The sequence below is a fragment of the Podarcis cretensis genome (genome assembly GCF_951804945.1).
Source record: "Podarcis cretensis genome assembly, chromosome: 5".
NCBI lineage: Eukaryota > Metazoa > Chordata > Lepidosauria > Squamata > Lacertidae > Podarcis > Podarcis cretensis.
In genome coordinates this window covers 99,102,892-99,121,473 of record NC_137174.1, presented here as the reverse complement: position 1 = coordinate 99,121,473, position 18,582 = coordinate 99,102,892, and the positions used below count along the sequence as shown (strand labels likewise).

The 18,582-nt window shown below is 51.5% G+C and overlaps 1 protein-coding gene across 8 annotated transcripts in view; it reads left to right on the top strand.

The window, feature by feature from the left end:
* TNK2 (tyrosine kinase non receptor 2) overlaps positions 1-17,156 on the top strand; it is a 103,139-nt gene extending 85,983 nt beyond the window's left edge. For 6 of the 8 annotated variants that reach the window (XM_079977684.1, XM_079977683.1, XM_079977685.1 and 3 more), the window contains 6 exons: positions 4,567-4,658; positions 6,733-6,777; positions 8,863-10,235; positions 13,842-13,937; positions 15,047-15,174; positions 16,774-17,156. In XM_079977684.1, coding sequence (XP_079833810.1) covers positions 4,567-4,658; positions 6,733-6,777; positions 8,863-10,235; positions 13,842-13,937; positions 15,047-15,174; positions 16,774-16,780 — 1,741 coding nt within the window. In that variant the 3' untranslated portion in view covers positions 16,781-17,156. The remainder of the gene's footprint in view (positions 1-4,566; positions 4,659-6,732; positions 6,778-8,862; positions 10,236-13,841; positions 13,938-15,046; positions 15,175-16,773) is intronic. The other 2 variants (XM_079977681.1, XM_079977686.1) reach the window with 1 other exon arrangement.
* Positions 17,157-18,582: the final 1,426 nt, after the last annotated feature.

Here is an 18,582-nt window from a genome sequence, read left to right as displayed (position 1 = left end):
ACATACTCTATATTACTTTATTTACACTTCAAAGCTGGTAGATAACAGAAAAACATCTTGCCTCTGCCGGAGCAGAGAAAGCATCCTCTCCCCTCTGAAGCACGGAGAGAAAAAAAGTGAAAAACAGGAAACCAGTGTACGTCACATCCAGTCTCCCTTTCCCGTGGGAAAACCCAACAGCAACTGACTGTGGAATGTAAACACCTGTCTCGTGACAAGCACTTCCGCTGCACAGTGAAGAGAGCAGAAACCAACAGGGGCTGCCCCACCAGGCTCAGTCTGCCCTCACCCTTGCACCTTTGTGGCTTTTGTCTTGCCACACAGTCCTGAGGGTAGCCCACCCTGTCTGCTTGCTCCTCCTCAGCCTCTGTGGGGAGGGGAGCAAAACTAGACTGGCTTGGCTAACCCTGTCGTTGGCTCTCTGGTGCCACCTGCTGCCAGGCTCCCAGCCTTCCACCCTACCAGTCCCAATGGACACTGTTTGCCACCGCTGGCAATGGAGATTTCCTTCGGGGGCTTTGGTTCCTGCGAGCCACGTGGCATGCAAGGACCAAGCCGTGGCCACAGCCCAAGCACTGCTCCTGTGGCAGCCATGCGCTGGTTGTGGATGAGTGGCACAGACCTTGTGGGACAGAAATTTGCAGCTGCATCAACTCATATTTGGTCCACACGCCCCCTCTCTGTAGAATTGTTGTCTTTCCAATGCAGATGTGCTCCAAATTTTGCCCACACTGTAAGGACGCCTTGCATTTTAAATCTTCAGAATGGCAATCCCGTGAGACCTGAATCCTAAATGTCAGGCCATTTTTTTAAAAAAAAAGAATTGTTTGTGCATACTAAAGATTCTGCTGCCTGAATGATACTCCCTCCCCCTAAAACAGCGGTTCTCAACCTGTGGGTCCCCAGATGTTGTTGGACTACAACTCCCATCATCCCTGAGCTCTGGCCTTCCTAGCTAGGGGTGATGGGAGTTGTGGTTCAACAATATCTGGGGACCCACAGGTTGAGAAAGGCAAACAACAACAACCGCACCCCCCATAAAAAATGTGCTTCTAGATTCTCACATCCCCCCGCCCCTGAATTTAGATTTTGGCAATTTTATCGCCAGGAAATCCAGAACTTTTCATTGTTTCAGAATGTTCAGATTCCAGTTTGACATCTGAAAATCATGCTTGTTCGAACCCTGATCCTCTCCGATGGGTCACAAGCACCGTTGCCAGGGGCTTTGCAGATGTTGGGGGCCTGTGGGTTTTTGCTGTGCGGCTTGTGCCTTTCAACAGTGTGACGCAGCAGCAAGAAAAAGCGAATGTTATTCTAGGCTGCATCAATAGAAGTCTAGTGTCCAGATCAAGGGAAGTTATAGTCCCACTCTATTCTGCCTTGGTCAGACCACGTCTGGGGTCCTGTGTCCAGTTCTGGCCACCACAGTTTAAGAAGGATGTTGACAAGCTGGAAGGTGTGCAGAGGAGGGTGACCAAGATGATCAAGGGTCTGGAAACCAAGCCTTATGAGGGCGTTGGGTATGTTTAGCCTGGAGAAGGCTGAGGTGTGATACAGCCGTCATCTCCAAATATCACATGGAAGGTGGAACAAGCTTGTCTTCTCCTGCTCTGGAGGGTAGGACCTGAACCAGTGGCTTCAAGCTACAAGAAAGGAGGTTTTGACTAAACATCAGGAAGAACTTTCTGACAGACCTGAGAACATACTATGACGCTGCATGTTTTAGGTGGATCAGAGACTGGATTACATTAGATAATAATGACATTCTAGACTTGGAGGGATGGAACGACAGATAGGGCTGGCATGCCCACTCTACAATTCTACGACTCTAAGCCATGAGTGTTGTGAGTTTGGCTTGGCATCTCCCTCTCTTAACCAACCGTCTGCCCTTAAGCAAGGCAGGCAAGCTTGTGTTCTGCCTGCTGCCAAGCCTCACACTTTGGGCTGGCATCTTTCCCATGCATGAGCCTCCAGGTCCTTCCTGCAGCTCAAAGGCAAAGAAGGGTCGGTCAGATCAGGAAGCGCACCTGCAAAACCCTGCCGTGCCCCATGTTTACGGGTTGCACCCTCTCTTTCCGAGGAACCGTCTCTGAGCTTCGCGTCTGTGTTTCGTCATCTCTTGTGTGGGCGGCAGATGCAGCAGCGCGTTCAGGTTGTGCCAAGCCCGAGATGTTCCCATTGCAGCCGGCAAGGTGTACCAACGCTGCCCTTGCCCTCTGCTGTGCCAGCCACATTCTGCCTGGCCTTCCCTGCTCCCCACGGCGCTGGTTGGATCGAAACTGGGGTGCCCGGCAACACCCAAAGCTTGGGCTGGGCTTAGCAGGACGACCCGTGGGGCAGGGCGGAGCAGGGTTTTTTAAGTGTCCAGGGACAAACTTGGGTTTAAGTGCAGCAGATTCAAACCGCCGCCCCCAGGTAGCTGTTCTTTTATTGGCCTGGCAGAAAACTTTGCTTTTCGTTCCCTGGGCCAATTGTTTGAATTTCCCTCTAGGAAGGCTTCTGCTACGAACATCACAAGGAGATCTGTAAGCCTTCTGTCCTGGGCTGGCTCGATGTAGGGGAGCGGTGCAAGGCACCAGCCAGGGAACCCCCTGGGGAACCCCCAAGGGAAGAAGGCTCAGAGCCTGGGGATTGGCGGCAGAATGGTGACGAGTGGTCAGAGGGTAAAGAAGGAGCAGGCTGGGAGGTGTCAGGAGCAGAAGAGTCAACAGGGTTTAGTGAGCAGGAAGAGGCGGTGGCAGAGGGCAGTGCAGACTCAGAGGCAGGAGAAGAGGGAGACAGAGTAGAGACAGGCTGCTGAAGAATCCAGGGAGTCTCCCCCTTCTGCTGCAACAAGCTCCCATCCCTGCTGGTCTCCTCGAACCCCTGGAGAAATGAAATGAGCAGAGCAGTGGATGTTTCTGGAGAGGAGTCCTAATGGGCACTGGGAAGGTGGGCACCTTCAATCCTTGCAATTGCTTCATCAGGATCTCCTGGGAAGAGTTGCTGAGACCTGAGCTGTGGTTTGTTTCCTGGAATAAAGATTTAGCTGACTTATTGTTTTGGCTGCTGACCTGCACCTGACGCCAGCCCTGGTGGCTTTGGGGGCGCAGACCACCTTGCAGTTGTGTATTCCCTGCAGCTGATAATGCCTTAAGGGTTCAAAAGGGTTCAGCCACTTATTATTGAGGGGAAGTGTGTGGAACAGGTCTCGATGTTTCGATTTCTGGGAATGGAGCTGAGAGATGACCAAACCTGGGGAGAAAACAGCAAAGACCTGATGACGAGAGCACAGCAGAGGGTTATATTTTCTGAGAATCCTCCGGAAAAACAATCTCTCAAAGGACCTGTTGATGGCATTTTACCATTGTACTGTGGAGAGCGTATTAACTTATGGTCTGTGTGTGTGGTTTGGGAGCTGAACAGTCAGGGAAAAAACAATGCTGTCCAGAGTTGTAAAGACTGCGGAGAGAATAATTGGGTGCACTCTTCCCACCTTGGATCAAATCTACGCTTCTAGGTGTCATAAGAAATCTGCAGAGATAGTGCAGGATAGTGCGCACCCCGGAAATGATCTCTTTTAGCTTCTGCCTTCTGGAAGAAGGTCCAGGGTTATAAAGACTAGGACTAGCCGCCTGAGAAACAGTTTCTATCCAAATGCGGTTTTGGTTTTAAATGCAGTGTAAGGAGTCTCTGTTGGAGTATATTGTATTTAATTATGGGGTATCAGAGTTTTTAGGGGGCTAACCAGGCTGGGATAGCAGGCTGGTTGGTTTTTGAATGTCTGATGTAGATTTTTTCAATTTCGTTGTTCTGTATGGGACAGTGACAATAAAGATTATCGTATCGTAAGGGAAAGTTGTGGCAGTGAGACTGCATTTTTTATCAGCCCTGCAGCTCCCAAAGTGGGGCAGTACTGCCCCCTGGGGTGGGGGGTGGGATTACCTAGGAGGTGTAAATGACCATCAGACTGTAAGAAACTGGTATCCCTGGCTCAGGTTTGTCAGTTTTGCTGATTTAATTCAACTAAATGGCTTTAGCTGGGTTTTGAATGAATGTGCAGCTAGTTGTTACTGTTTGGAATTTCGATGTGTTGGTATCTTCCTTAGTGGGTCCTGTAACAAATAATGTGTTTCATAGGGTAGGGGGCCCTGGAGATGTGTTTATGGAACGAACAGGTCAGTGGCTCTAAAAAGGTCAGGTAAAGGTAAAGGGACCCCTGACCATTAGGTCCAGTCGTGACCGACTCTGGGGTTGCGGCGCTCATCTCGCTTTATTGGCTGAGGGAGCCGGCATACAGCTTCCGGGTCATGTGGCCAGCATGATTAAGCCGCTTCTGGCGAACCAGAGCAGTGCATAGAAACACTGTTTACCTTCCCGCTGGAGCGGTACCTATTTATCTACTTGCACTTTGACATGCTTTTGAACTGCTAGGTTGGCAGGAGCAGGGACCGAGCAATGGGAGCTCACCCCGTCGCGGGGATTTGAACCACCGACCTTCTGATCGGCAAGCTCTAGGCTCTGTGGTTTAAAAAGTTCAGGAGCCGCTGGTTTATATGTTTTTCTCCTTTCTGCCCTTCTCTGCAGGCTGTACCTGGGCAACCCTATGGACCCTCCCGATGTCCTAGGAGTCGACTTGAACGCAGCCAGGCCCACGCAGCTCCCTGGAAGAGCGAAAAGTAAGGAGGTCCCTGTGCCCCCCAAACCCAGTCCCTCACCTATCCCCCCACCACTCCTCTTGCCAGTGCTAGGTCCTGCCCCGCTCAGCCTGAGCCTGGCATAGCTGCAGATAGGGATTTGGATGAATGTACTGTAACTCAGAAGAACTACAAGACCCAGCATGCTTGTCTGTGTCATCGCTCCCTGCACTGCATGCTGGGTGTTGTAGTCCGCGTGTGTGATGTTGCAGAAGCCTGGCTTGCTGGAACCTTTTATCCTTTGACACATGGTGACCTGGAAGATTTAGGAAGGTCTCGTGTTTCCAGGAGATCAAACGGTGGTGGTGTCCTCTGGGCTTTGCAATGGCTTCTTGGCTTTCCAACGTTTCTCCTCTTTTTGTTTTTTCTGGCTCCTCTGCTTCATAGATGCCAATTTCAGAAGGGGGTTGTTGTGGAAGTCTCTAGCAGTATTGGGGGGCGGGGTTGCAAAATCTTTAGACACTTGACTACAGAAAGAACGTTTGCATCAGCCTTCACTTCCTGGGGGGTCTTCCAGATATTTTTTTGCTATGAGTCGCATCAGTCCTCCAGCTGGTCATGGCGCTGGCTGGCGCGTGTGGCCAGGCCCCAGGTTGGCCAAGGCAATAGCTGTCAACTTTTCCCTTTTTTAAAGGGAAATTCCCTTTTTCCAAATAGGATTCCTCGCAAGAAAAGGGAAAGGTTGACAGCTATGGCGAAGGCAGATCTGCATCATCAAGTGTGTCATAGCGTTAGAGTGTTGAACTAAGACCTGGGTTCAAATCACCACTCAGCCCCATGAAGCTCACCGGGTGTGACGTTGGGGGCCAGTCACCGCCTTCTCTCAGGCTGACCTACCTCACAGGGTTGTTGTGAGCATAAAACAGGGAGTGGGGAAGAACCCTGTGGGCCACCTTGAGCTCCTTAGAGGGAAGGATGAAATAAACAATAACTAAACGTAATAAACAAATGCAAGGATGTAAGTGGGTAGTCTTAACCCCCTACGTTTAGAACCACTGACTATCTGTAGGCTACAGTGCCAAAATGTGATGCAGTTCCTCTGTTCAATGGGAAGGCATGGGAAATTTGGTTGATCTTGAAAATTCTGAAAAATCAGTTCTGTGATTCCTGCACTGCAGGGGATTGGACTAAACATCCCTTGAAGTCCCTCCCAACTCTTCAATTCTGTGATTCTTTAACCAGATACTCTTATTTTCTACCCCAAAATGGGTGTCAATTGCAGTGACTTTTCTGCCTTAATGGAGCAGCTTTGCACAACTTGGGCATTTCCGCAATATAACCAAACTTTCACATCCCGTTCCTTCCCATCCAGTCCTTTGGAACGGTGCGTACCTGGATTATTTTCTTACGTTTCCTCGGACTTCAGGGCGAATCCCATGAGGCACCTGCAGCAACCGCCTCCTCTCTCCAATCACCTGGTGGCTTTAAACCAGAGGAGAAGAACTAGTGGCTCTCTGGACCTGACCAATGGCCACGCTACCTGGCGCTGATGGGAGCCCCACAACATTTAGGCAGTGTTTCTCAAACGTGGGTCTGCAGCTGTTGTCGGACTACAACTCCCATCATCCCTAAGCTAGCAGGACTGGTAGTCAGGAATGATGGGAGTTGAGAGCCAGTGTGGTGTAGTGGTTAAGAGCGGTAGTCTTGTAATCTGGGGAACCAGGTTCGAGTCTCCGCTCCTCCACCTGCAGCTGCTGGGTGACCTTGGGCCAGTCACACTTCTTTGAAGTCTCTCAGCCCCACTCACCTCACAGAGTGTTTGTTTTGGGGGAGGAAGGGAAAGGAGAATGTGAGCCGCTTTGAGACTCCTGAAGGGGAGTGAAAGGCGGGATATCAAATCCAAACTCTTCTTCTTCTTCTTCTTCTAGTCTGACAAAAGCTGGAGACCCACGTTTGAGAAACGCCAGGTTCAGAACGGCTTGCTTGCACTGCCCCCTTGCCTCTTCTCTAGCTGCTTCTTGCACCGCCTACCACCCCTCTGCCCCACGCATGATGCTCACTCTTTCTCTTCTGTGGGGTCTCTCTGTTTCTCTCTCTCTCTCTCTTTCTCCTGCAGGGGAGCCTCCGCCTCGGCCACCTCAGCCCTCGATCCTCCTAAAGAGTAAGTGGGGGCGCTTCTCAGGCCGCCCTGCCCCCTGCGCCTGCTCTCTGCGCGCTCTCTTAGCCCTTCTCTTCACAGGTACCTGAGTGTGCATGTGTGTGTGTGTGTGTGTGTGTCCCGGTGTGAGCTCTGCATTCAACCACTGGCTGCACACACAGAACTACCGGGGACATGTGGGGGGCTCCAGAGAGGTGCGCAAGCGAGGACACTGAAATACTTCTAGCTAGGGATGAGTCAGCAGTGCGGTGTGGCGCAGCAGCAAAGAAATCTGATGTGATTCTAGGCTGCAACAATAGAAGTCTAGTGCCAAGGGAATAATAATATTTTTTTAAAAAAAATTATTTATATCCCGCCTTCCCCAGCCAAAGCCAGGGTCAGAGCGGCTAACAAGAGTAAAAGTAAACACAGCATTCTAAAATCAATTCATTCTAAAAGGGCTTGTGAGTTACACTGAGCTGGGCTGCGTCCTTGCATCATGTACTAACCTTGTTACCTGGCCGAGGTAAGAACGGGGGTGGGGTGGGGGAGGAAGCTAGGGCAGGTGGGAGGATGCATGGCTGTGTGGAGTGTGCAGGGAGGAAGCAAGGGGGTTGCATTTCAGGGGGTTGGACTAGATGGCCTTTAGGTCCCTTTCCAACCTTACGATTCCATGGCTCTAAGAAGCATGTGTGTGTTCAATGCATGGATGGTGGAGACAGCAAAGCAGAACAGCGAGTAGTTCGGTGGTTGTGGCTTGGGGGGGGGGGGCGCAGGATTGTTATTTTCAGCTGTTTGCTCCAAACAGATCTTTCTTTGTAACAGGGCTGCTCTCTCTAGATCGGTGTTAGTTTGTTGGAGGGGTGTCTCTTCCGCAACATGTCTCTGATGCAACAATAGTACATCAGTGGTGGGTTTATACGGGGCTGTCCACACACATAATTCCACTGTATTGGCTGTTCTGCGACGCTTCCCCAACGTTACCGCATTATTGCCATCTATAAGAGCACTCTTCCCCTATAGCACAAGAAAAGGGGGACAAAAATTAATGAATTGGGACATTAGTTGTTTAAAAGGTTGCAGGATCTCAGCAGGAAACTATGGGACATGCGCCATTTAGGAACAAAGCAGTACTTCTGCCCCAGAACAAGCTGTGTTGCATATCATTGCATCCTGAGCACAAATCACCACAAGGGCACAATAAAAAATGACCTCTGGAGGGGCCCTGTTTTCTCTCTGCTTGTGGAATATTGTGATTTGGACTTCAGTGGCTGATCTGCGCGGGGTCAGGGGATGAGCCATCCCAAACTGCAGTAGCAAGTTATGGTCAATCCCATCCAACTCTCTGATTCTATCACGGTTTGTTTGTGGAACAAAGGGGATTCCCCACCACTGCCCACCAACATCCCCTTAAAACCAGCTGCTGGCAACATGGCACTTGTAGGCCCAGGTGGGCCCATGGAAACCAACCCTGATGCCCACAGGGTCCTGGCTGAAATTTGGCTTGAAAGAAGTGTTCTGTTGTGGTTAATAGGTTTCCATGTGTGCTTGGTTGTGGGAATGTGTGGTGGCTACAACAGTTTCTCAAGTCTGCGCACGGGCCCAGGGCCACCCTTGCTCTGGAAAAAACCAAAGCTAAAAATCATGACCTCAAATGATCACCTACCCCTAAATCCTTTAGGGATACCAAAGCTCTGTATCATATATTCAGATGTTGGTGAAACAAAAGGGTAGAGGAAGGGTTGGGGGTTGATGAGCAGGGGCAGCAATGGGGCAACCATCAAAGTGTTGAGAGTTGTATAGGATATTATGGAGGTATCAAGCAACCTTTGCCAAGCTGGTGCCCTCCAGATGTTTTGGGTGATGGGCATGGTACTCCAAAACATCTAGAGGGCATCCGCTTGGCAAAGACTCAACTAGAGGTTGCCAGGGTTATTGAGATGACCAGGGTTCCCCATAACCCAACCTTGTGAGTTCTGAGTGGCCTTCGTAGCATCAGACGGTATGATATCAGAAGGACGGGGACTCCTCTTCCTAGCTCAGATAGCCCATGAGCATCAGAGCACCCTCTGCCCCCAGGACCTCACCCAGCCCCCTTTTCCCTTCCAGAGCCCTCGTACGATCCTGTGAGCGAAGAGGACAACCCGCTTTCCTTAGGCCTCAAGCACCTCTGCCTGAAGAAGCCCGGCACGGGGCGAGGTCTGCGCCCGGCCAAGCCATCGGCCCGCATCTCTGGCACCAAAGTGGGCGAGAGGCTCCTACTGCCCCGGACCAAGGGAGGCGCTCTGCCCGGCAGCGAGGTAACGCTGATCGACTTCGGGGACGAACCCGTCCCCACCACCCCCTCGCCCGTCGGGGAGCTCTGTGCCCCATCTCTGGCGAAGCTGGCCATGGAAGCCTTCTCCCTATTGGACAAGACACCCCCTCAGAGCCCCACGCAAGCACTGCCCCGGCCCCTCCACCCGACGCCCATCGTGGACTGGGACGCCCGGCCCCTCCCTCCGCCCCCCGCGTACGACGACGTAGCGCAAGACGAAGACGACTTCGAGGTGTGCTCCATCAACAGCGCAGAAGGGCTGGTGGGGGGCCGGGGCGGCTGCAAAAACTGGGAGAAGGGGGAGACCGGGGATGGCTTTGGGTCCAAGGAAGACACTACGGCTCTTCCGCTGGAGGACAACCTCTTCCTGCCGCCCAAGGAGATCAAGCAGCCTAGCCCTGCCCAGACGACAGAGCTCTTCCAAGAACTCCAACAGGAATGCATGAAGCACCTCAACGTGCCCTTGGGAGCTTCCTCTGTGGCCTCCACGCCCAGCCCAGGGGAGGACAAGCCCCAGATCCCACCTCGCGTCCCAATCCTGCCCCGACCAATCCGCCGGAACGAGCACGGGCGCTGGTCCGGGGAGCTGTCGGCGGGCGAGGAGGACCAGCCTCCCCAGATCCCGCCACGAGAACCGTTGTCCCAGCCTGGTTCCAGAACTCCCAGCCCCATGGCTCTGCAAGGGGGGTCCCCACAGCCGAGGACCAACCTGTGCTCCCCGTTGTCCCTGGGGGCGTTCCTGTCCACGTCACCCGGCAAGCAGCCCATGCCCACCACCCAGAGCTTTGCCCTGGACCCCAAGTACGCCACCCCTAAGGTGATCCAAGCGCAAGGGAAGGAGAGCGCCAAGGGGCCCTGCATCCTGCCCATCGTCAAGGACGGCCGGAAGGTCAGCAACACCCACTACTACCTTCTCCCCGAGCGCCCGCCCTACCTGGACAAGTACGAGAAGTTCTTCAAGGAGGCCAAGAACCCCGAGGAAGCCCCGCCTCCGGCCAGGGTGGTCACCACAGCCACCGTCCGACCCATGGTCCAGCAGCAGCCTGACTACAAAGCCAACTTCTCCTCCAACAACAGCAACGTCCCCTTCAAGGCTTCCTGCGGCCTTCAAAAGATCATCTACGACAGCTCCGAGAGCCCCAGGCCCTCGGAGAAAATACGGCTGGTGAGTCGCTTTCTTGGGTTGGGGTTGGGTGGAACATGTGCTAAAAGTAAACCCCCAAATTCTGTGCCGACGTCCTCCAACGGACTCCTGCGGCAACAAGGGTGCAGGAAGGCCCATGGGCCAAAATGTGGCCCTCCAAGATTATCTGACCCTTGGAACCCTCCCCAGGCCCCCCACCTCCTTGCTCCTTGCCCTCCAGAAGAGCTTTTTCCTGGCTAGATTGTTTCCCTAAATGGCAGTAATGCCTAATGGTTGCTTGGGTGAAGGAACGGCTGTGGGCAGAAACCTCTGACTCTTTTCAGTTGGCTGGAATGTCGCCGGGTTTCCAGTGGTAGGAGTCGTATTGGTTGCTCTGCCCCCATTCCGCCACTGGACCCATACCCACCCCACGGCATCACTAGTTATTATGCTCCTCCTTTTCCAAAGTGCCCTTCGTCAGTTCTGACCCCACGGTGTGACTGGGGGTCACTATTTGGTGATCTGAAAGGCCCGAGAGCCATTGCGCTGTGTTGGATGGGCCAATGTTCTGATTCAGCTTCATGTGTACAAACCTGACTCAGATCTCCCCACTAGCCCTCATGTAGCATTCACACGCGCTCCCTACTCCCCCAGCCAGTTCTCCAAACTCCGGCAGGACCCCGAAGGCCGTGAGACAGGCAATCGAATGGGGTTTTCAAAACACAAATTTAAGCAGTAGTTGCTGGCACCACTTCCTTATCCCAGAACAGCCGCCGAAAAGTAACCTAAGGAAGGGAATAACTCTTCAGTTTTTTCCAGACTGCCCCACTCTATGTCACTTTACCGTGACACAGACAGAAATCCAACAGGTGCTCTGGTAGGCGACTAAGTGGATTAGGCACTGGTTCAGCTTCCCCGACAGAAAGGCACAAAATACAAAGGCAGGAAAAAAATCTTTTTCCAAATTTATTAAAAAGAAAGGTTATTCAGAGCATAAAAGTTGGCACATCTCTTACAAATCCCAAACAGAAAATAAAAACATTATTTAATATCACTGACTATACTCACAACAAGAACAGAAGTACAAGCATAACAGTTCAAAGATGTTTCCAACTGGTCCTGCACCTCAGGCACCAAGGCAGGCATTCAGCATAACAAAGCCTCAGCATGATAGGATGCTCTGCTTGGCAAGATGATCTGTTGCAATTTACCGTATTTTTCACCCTATAGGACGCACTTTTTCCCCTCCAAAAATGAAGGGGAAATGTGTGTGCGTCCTATGGGGCGAATGCAGGCTTTTGCTGAAGCCTGGAGAGCGAGAGGCGTCGGTGCGCACCGACACCTCTCGCTCTCCAGGCTCCAGGAAGCTATCCGCAAGCCTTGCGTGCCCCGGGGAACTCCCCCCAGGCGCGCAAGGCTTGCGGGCGGCAGCCTGCAGCGCAGAGCAAGGGACGCCCCGTGCTTGGCGCAGGTGTCCGCAAGCCTTGCGCGCCCGGGGGAACTCCCCCCGGCGCGCAGGGCTTGCAGGTGGCAGCCGGCAGCGCGGAGCACGGGGCGCCTTTGGAGGACGCCCCGTGCTTCGCGCAGGTGTCTGCAGCCTGCCGCCCGGTGGGCGGGACGCCCTGAAGCAGAGTGCCCCGCGCGCCGGACAGACATCGGCCAGCCCCACAAGCTCGGGGGACAGCGGGGAGGTGCAGCACCGCCACCTCACTGTTCCCCGACCTGGTTTTGGGGGGGAAATAAAGGAAAAAATTTTTTCCTTTATTCCCCCCCCCCCAAAAAAAAGTAGGTGCGTCCTATGGGACGGAGCGTCCTATGGGACGAAAAATACGGTACATCTTAGTTTCTTCAGGTTTCATCCTTCTTGAACCCAAATGGATTCAAACTTAGAAACCAATCAGTTCTTTGGATTAATGAACAATTTGCCAATGGATACATGGAGGAACAGGGACGCGGGTGGCACTGCGGGTTAAACCACAGAGCCTAGGACTTGCCGATCAGAAGGTCGGCGGTTCGAATCCCCGTCACGGGGTGAGCTCCCGTTGCTCAGTCCCTGCTCCTGCCAACCTAGCAGTTTGAAAGCACATCAAAGTGCAAATAGATAAATAGGTACCGCTCTGGCGGGAAGGTAAACGGCGTTTCCATGCGCTGCTCTGGTTCGCCAGAAGCGGCTTAGTCATGCTGGCCACATGACCCAGAAGCTGAACGCCAGCTCCCTCGGCCAATAAAGCGAGATGAGCACCGCAATCCCAGAGTCGGCCACGACTGGACCTAATGGTCAGGGTCCCTTTACCTTTACCTTTACATGGAGGAACAATAACTCAGGCTTGTTAGAAGGCTTGACAGGTGAACTCTGTTTATTCAAAAGGGCCTTGAAGATTAAAGCATTCCCAGAGACACACCAGATTCTTTGAGTTGTAAATTAGCCAGATAACCCTCTCACTCTGAATCTACGGCCCGGACACCCAGGTGTCAAGCCCACAAATCAGCTAGAAACTTCCTTTCTGCTAAGGGAAAAAGATAACCCCGCTCACACTTTTAAAGTCAAAAGTCTGTAATTAAGACCCAAATACACATTCCCAACATTCTACGGTCTTTGGTTCTCCCAGAATGCACCTCTTCTACTTGAACCAAAGTTTTTAAACTACTGAGATTTCCCAATATCGCTACACCTCATTTTTTGTGTTTAGGTCAAGAGTGGGAGAGGGCTGCCGCTCAGGGTCAGAGCTCAGAGCTGCTGTCAGTACTTGGTGACCGTAATCAGCTAGATCAGTGGTTTTCATCCAGTGTGCCGTGGCACCCTGGGGTGCCTTGAATGATGGTCAGGGGTGCCGTTGGCAACACTGGCCTCTGTCCCTCTTTCCTTCCCTCCTTCCTCTGATGCCCTCTCACATCTCTGCCTCCCAAAAGCTTGTACAGCTGTTTATTGCAGCAGTCCTGGCTACAAGCTCCCCAGGACAATGGCGCCTCTAGTGCTGGCCAGGTGGTGCTGGTTGCCAGGAGCTGAGGCGGCCTAGGAGTAAGCAAGCATGCGGGTGAGCAAACCCAGCCAGCCAGTGTCACGGTCCGGCCTACGGGCGATCGAAGTCCCAGCTGAGGACGTCGGGACCGGGGGCAAGATGGTGGGGTGGAATCAGGAACGAGGGATCGAAGTCCCAGCTGAGGACGTCGGGACCGGGGGCAAGATGGCGGGGTGGAATCAGGAACGAGGGTCCAGAAGCCAGGGGTCCGAGGGTCAGGAAGCAGGGAGTCACAAAGTCAAGGGTCTGAGGATCAGGAAGCAAGAAGCCAGACGCAGCAAGAAGCCTTCCCAGCTCTAGCCACCAGGTGCAGTGAGTTACCAGTCGGCCTCACCTGTGCGGCCGTGCCTTGCCTCTCCAGAACAAACTTAGGAAGGCCCCTATCCTGCGAAGCCCTACTGGTCAGAGGGCCCGGCTCCTGCACACACTCCTGACAGCCAGTCTGCCAGCCCTTGCTGTTGGGAATGGACAGACAAGTCCCAGGCCCCTGTGGGGCAGTGTAAGGAATCACCTCTCTTTGAGGGGGGGCACTGTAAGTGTCCTTATTTACAGAAGTAAATAATAATAATAATAATAATAATAATAATAATAAACCAGTCTCTTGCTACATTTGTGCTTTTTGCTGCAGGTCCAAGAGACGGTTCACGGCGTCACCACGGAGGAGTGCCACACGGCACTGCAAAACCACAGCTGGAATGTGCAGAAGGCCATTCAGTACCTGAAGGTAAACGGCAGCCAGGGAGGTGTGCTTTGGGTGGGGAGGGCTGTGGCTCAGCCGTAGGGCATCCTCTCTGCATGCAATAGGCCACAGGCCGGGAGAGAGGGTCCTTACCTGAAATCCTGGAGAACCGCGGCTGGTTGGGGGAGACAGAGGGAGGAATAGTCTGGGTACTGTTGTAAACAAAAAGTGCCCTTTTCCCTTATGGGGTATCCAAGAGCCCATATAGAGTCCTTACGTGGGTTCCCTATTGGTAGGAGAAGATAACAGAGCCCAACCAGAGAATATTGAGAAGCAAAGCAGCTAGTTAGCCTGATCTTTATTGAGCTGTTGCAACAGGGTGCTCCCCTCACCCGCAGGAGAGGAGGAGGAACCCCGGAAAATGGCGCGCAAGGCCTTATAAAGACTTTTGAAATTGCCACCCTGTAGATCAAGACCACCCCCAGAAACATCATACATACATCACAGAAGGGGTGTAACCTAAGACCACCCCTCAGATACATCATACCTACATCACAGAAAAGGCGGTCTACAACAGAAATTTGAGTGCGTTGTTTATCTCCTGTCTGGCAGGTTACTTGATTGGATTGCCTGGGGAGCCTGGCCAGTCTTTTGTAATGATAAATACTTAGTTCCTGGGCCAGGTCACAGGCTCACACCCTATTTATATATTAAATGTTCCCTTAAGACAGGATTTGTGAGGTTAGAGACAATGGAAGGTTTCCCACTTTGACCTTGCAGAGAAAACATTTGCTCAGTTTAGCAATCAAAATGGTTCCAGGTCTGTCTTCCTGTGCTGATCTATGTGTGTGCTTGGTTGGTATACTTATGAACATTACCATATATCTAAGACCATAAAATTCCTATCACAGTACAAGGCCGCTTCCTGTGTTCCTTGACATCCCAATATTGCTTGGCAAAATGGGAAGGAGCTCTTCCACCCAAATGCTGCCCGGACAATGTCTCCTTGTTGCACTGGGCTCACCTGAGCCCCCTCCACTGGCCGGGCTGGGCACAGCCCCAGGACGGGAGCCCAGCGCCCATGAGTCTGCTGCTCAGAGCCTTACCTGCCTGCCTCCCCCCAGCTCAGCCTTGTGCCCTGTCCTTCCCCACAGGTGGAGCAGCTCTTCTGCCTGGGCCTCAAGACACGGCTGGAGTGCCACAAAGTCCTGGAGATGTTCGACTGGAACCTGGAGCAGGCCAGCTCTCACTTGCTGGATCCCTACAGCGCCTTCCGGCTCAAGTAAGAGCAGGACAACGCTTTGTGCCACGGCTGTGGCCTGATTTCTTGGTGGCTGCCTTCTCCGTGGGGCAGAGAAGCCAGGGGGGCCTCAGTAGATCACCTAGAGCAGAGAAGTGGTGGGGCAGGGGACCATTTTCCATCCTGGGGCCATGGGCCAGCACAAAAGTGGATGGGGAAGCAGACCTAAATGCTGACCTTAGGAGCCCAAATGCAACCTTACATTTCCATCCATTCATTTTATTATATTTCCATGCAGCTTTTCACTCACACGAGTAAAAAAGCAGCTACCAAACAAAAAATGCCAACACACAACAGAACATCCCCGTGACAACATAAACCGTATGGAGTAATTTACAGATCGCCAACAAAACCATGACAAACCATCAGTAAAGCAAACCACCTTCTATAAAACGCTATTAACGAAACAACTAAAAAATTGAGCTAAACAGCACAACAAAAGTCAGGTTAAGGAATTGCAAAGCATTGCAGCACTCATAATGCACAAAATAGGATTAATGACATTAACAAATTAATTACCAAAAACAAGCTAAGCACTGTTGAAGTCACACACATACATACACTCTCTCCAACCCCATGATGACTACTACTACTACTACTCATTATTATTATTATTATTATTATTATTATTATTATTATTTCAATTTATATTATATACCACCCTTTATCAAAAGATATCAGGGCAGTGTACAACATTAGAAACCCATTAAGGGGTTGGACTAGATGATGCTTGGGGGTCCCCTCCAACCCTACAATTCTATGATTCTCTGATTACAAAACACCAATAACAAAAACGTAATAAAGGCATAGTAAAAAGCATACTGGCAGACAGCCTAATCTTCCACTCCGTTCAGCAAAAGACAGAGGCACATAATACCCGTACCAGAAACTCCATCCTGAAGCCAAGGCAGGTGAAAAAGGCTGTTGCTTACGGTGGGAAAATTCCTTGGCTGGTGCTCAGATGCAGTATCACATGGAGAGAGAGGATTCAATATGGACAGCTACCGTATTTTTCGCTCCATAAGACGCACCAGACCATAAGACACACCTAGTTTTTGGAAGAGGAAAACAGGGGGGGGGGGGATTCTGAATCCCAGAAGCCAGGACAGCCAGCGGGAATGCTACGCAGCCTCTTCCGGGCAAGGGGAGCCTTCATCCCCTGTCCAGGAGAGGCTGCGTGCGGCTAAGGCTCCCCCAAGAGCCATGCTTCCCTTTAAAGAGCGCACAGAGTGTGTGTGCACGGCTCTTGGGGGCTTTTCCCCAAGGAGGGAGGAGGGCAGCCCTTCTCCCTCCTTGGGGAAAAGCCCCGAAGAACCGCACACACGCTCCATGCGGCTCTTTAAAGGGAGCGCTGAGCAGAGCCTCCCGCCTGCATTCGCTCCATAAGACGCACACACATTTCCCCTTACTTTTTTGGAGGGGAAAAGTGTGTCTTATAGAGCGAAAAATACGGTATATCTCTCTCTCTCTCTCTTTCGTTTTTGGGAAGGTTTGGGGGACTCTCTGCTTCCTTAGAGGCCCACTCCACATTTACTGAATTCTTGCTGTCGTCGTCCACTTACTGAATCTTTCACCTTGCAGGCGGTGAGCTGCAGGAGTACCCCAAAACAGGAGAGGTTGACCCGACGTGGGTTCCCGTGGTTGGTGCTGCTCTGAGGAGCCCTTTCTGAGGAGGTGTACGGACCGAGCCTAAGTTGCCCCGAGGCAGAGGACAGCAGAGCAGAGGCACACAAGACTGTAGCTTGGTCCCGCTGGGCCAAACCTACACGCGTTCCCCCCGCACCAGAGACCGGGCAGCTGACCCTTCCCCCTCCGCCGCCCCCAGGCGGCTTCGTGTTTGCTTGTCGTCGTCGTCCCCGTACCCCCGCTTCCGACCATTATTCCCATTGCTTCGTGTCGGATTTATTTTGTAAAGAGAAGTGTTACATTAATATATAAATATACTATTCTATTTTGGAGAGAAAGGAGTGGCGGTCAAATGGCAATTCATGTCCGCGGGCGAATGGGGCGGGCAGGGGGGTGGACAGTTTTTGGGTGAGAACTTTGTGGAAACTGGTCACATTGGAGTCCAGTAGGAGAAGGTGCAAGCCTAAGAATTCTGAAGATTTCTCTTCCTGGAAATGGAAGCGTCCCTTTTTTCATGCAGTTGCCAGCCCTCAATAGCTAGCATAATGGACCCCTGACCATTAGGTCCAGTTGTGACCGACTCCGGGGTTGCGCACTCATCTCGCTCTATAGGCCAAGGGAGCCAGCGTTTGTCCGCAGACAGCTTCTGGGTCATGCGGCCACCATGACTAAGCCGCTTCTGGCAAACCAGAGCAGCACACGGAAACACCGTTTACCTTCCCACCGGAGTGATACCTATTTGTCTACTTGCACTTTGATGGGCTTTTGAACTGCTAGGTTGGCAGAAGCTGGGACCAAGCAACAGGAGCTCACCCTGTTGCGTGGATCCGAATCGCCGACCTTCTGATTGGCAAGTCCTAGGCTTTGTGTTTTAACCCACAGTGCCACCCGCGTCCAATAGCTAGTATAGTTATACTTTATTATGCATAGCAAACCACACATTATCAAACAGACACCGTATACACATTGTGCAAAATACGGTGCAAAGTACATAACAAGGTTTGTCCCAGTCAGATCTTTAACTCCAGAGAAAATCAGTTTGCATAAATAATACAATACAGCACTACCGAATGCCCAATCAATTAAGAACCACTAATTCTCTTTATAATGACCCAGTCTTTCTACATGGACAGCACTCAAAACTTCAGCCACTATTAAAGTAATTTGATCATTCCTGTCCGAAAGCAGGTCCTGAACAGTTGGTAGCATAGAAATCAGCCTATTGAGTTGTGAGGCCTTTAATAATTGTCTTCTGGATAAATGTCAAAATCACAAGAAAATAAAATATGCTCCAAAGGATCAGGTTCCTGTTTACTACATTTGCAGAGCCGCTCTGATTCTGGGAGAACTAACGATCTTCCTCTTACTATCATCGAGGGAAACATATTAAATCTGGCTAACACAAACAGCCTGCACAATTCATGATTCTTCAGATTTGTCATGTATCCATTTTGAAAATCTCTACGCAAAGGGGGATTTAAATAGAGAGGAAAGCAAGCGCTGTGCTTTGCAACCTCGAGAGTAGAGAGAACACTTTTTTCTGTAAGATTCTTCCTGATAATTTCCCAAGTATCTTTGAGGTCAGTATTTCCAAAGTCAGTTAGATTAAGCCCTACCAAGTTCAGTTTTCTCCTACAAATCAATGATAAATTGAAAATTACATTATCACTTAAGAGGTCGTAAAGGAGAGAATTAGGAGATAGAAGCCCTCAATAGCGTGAAAGAAGGCTCTTCTGTTCTCCAGAGAACTACAGCTCCCAGAGT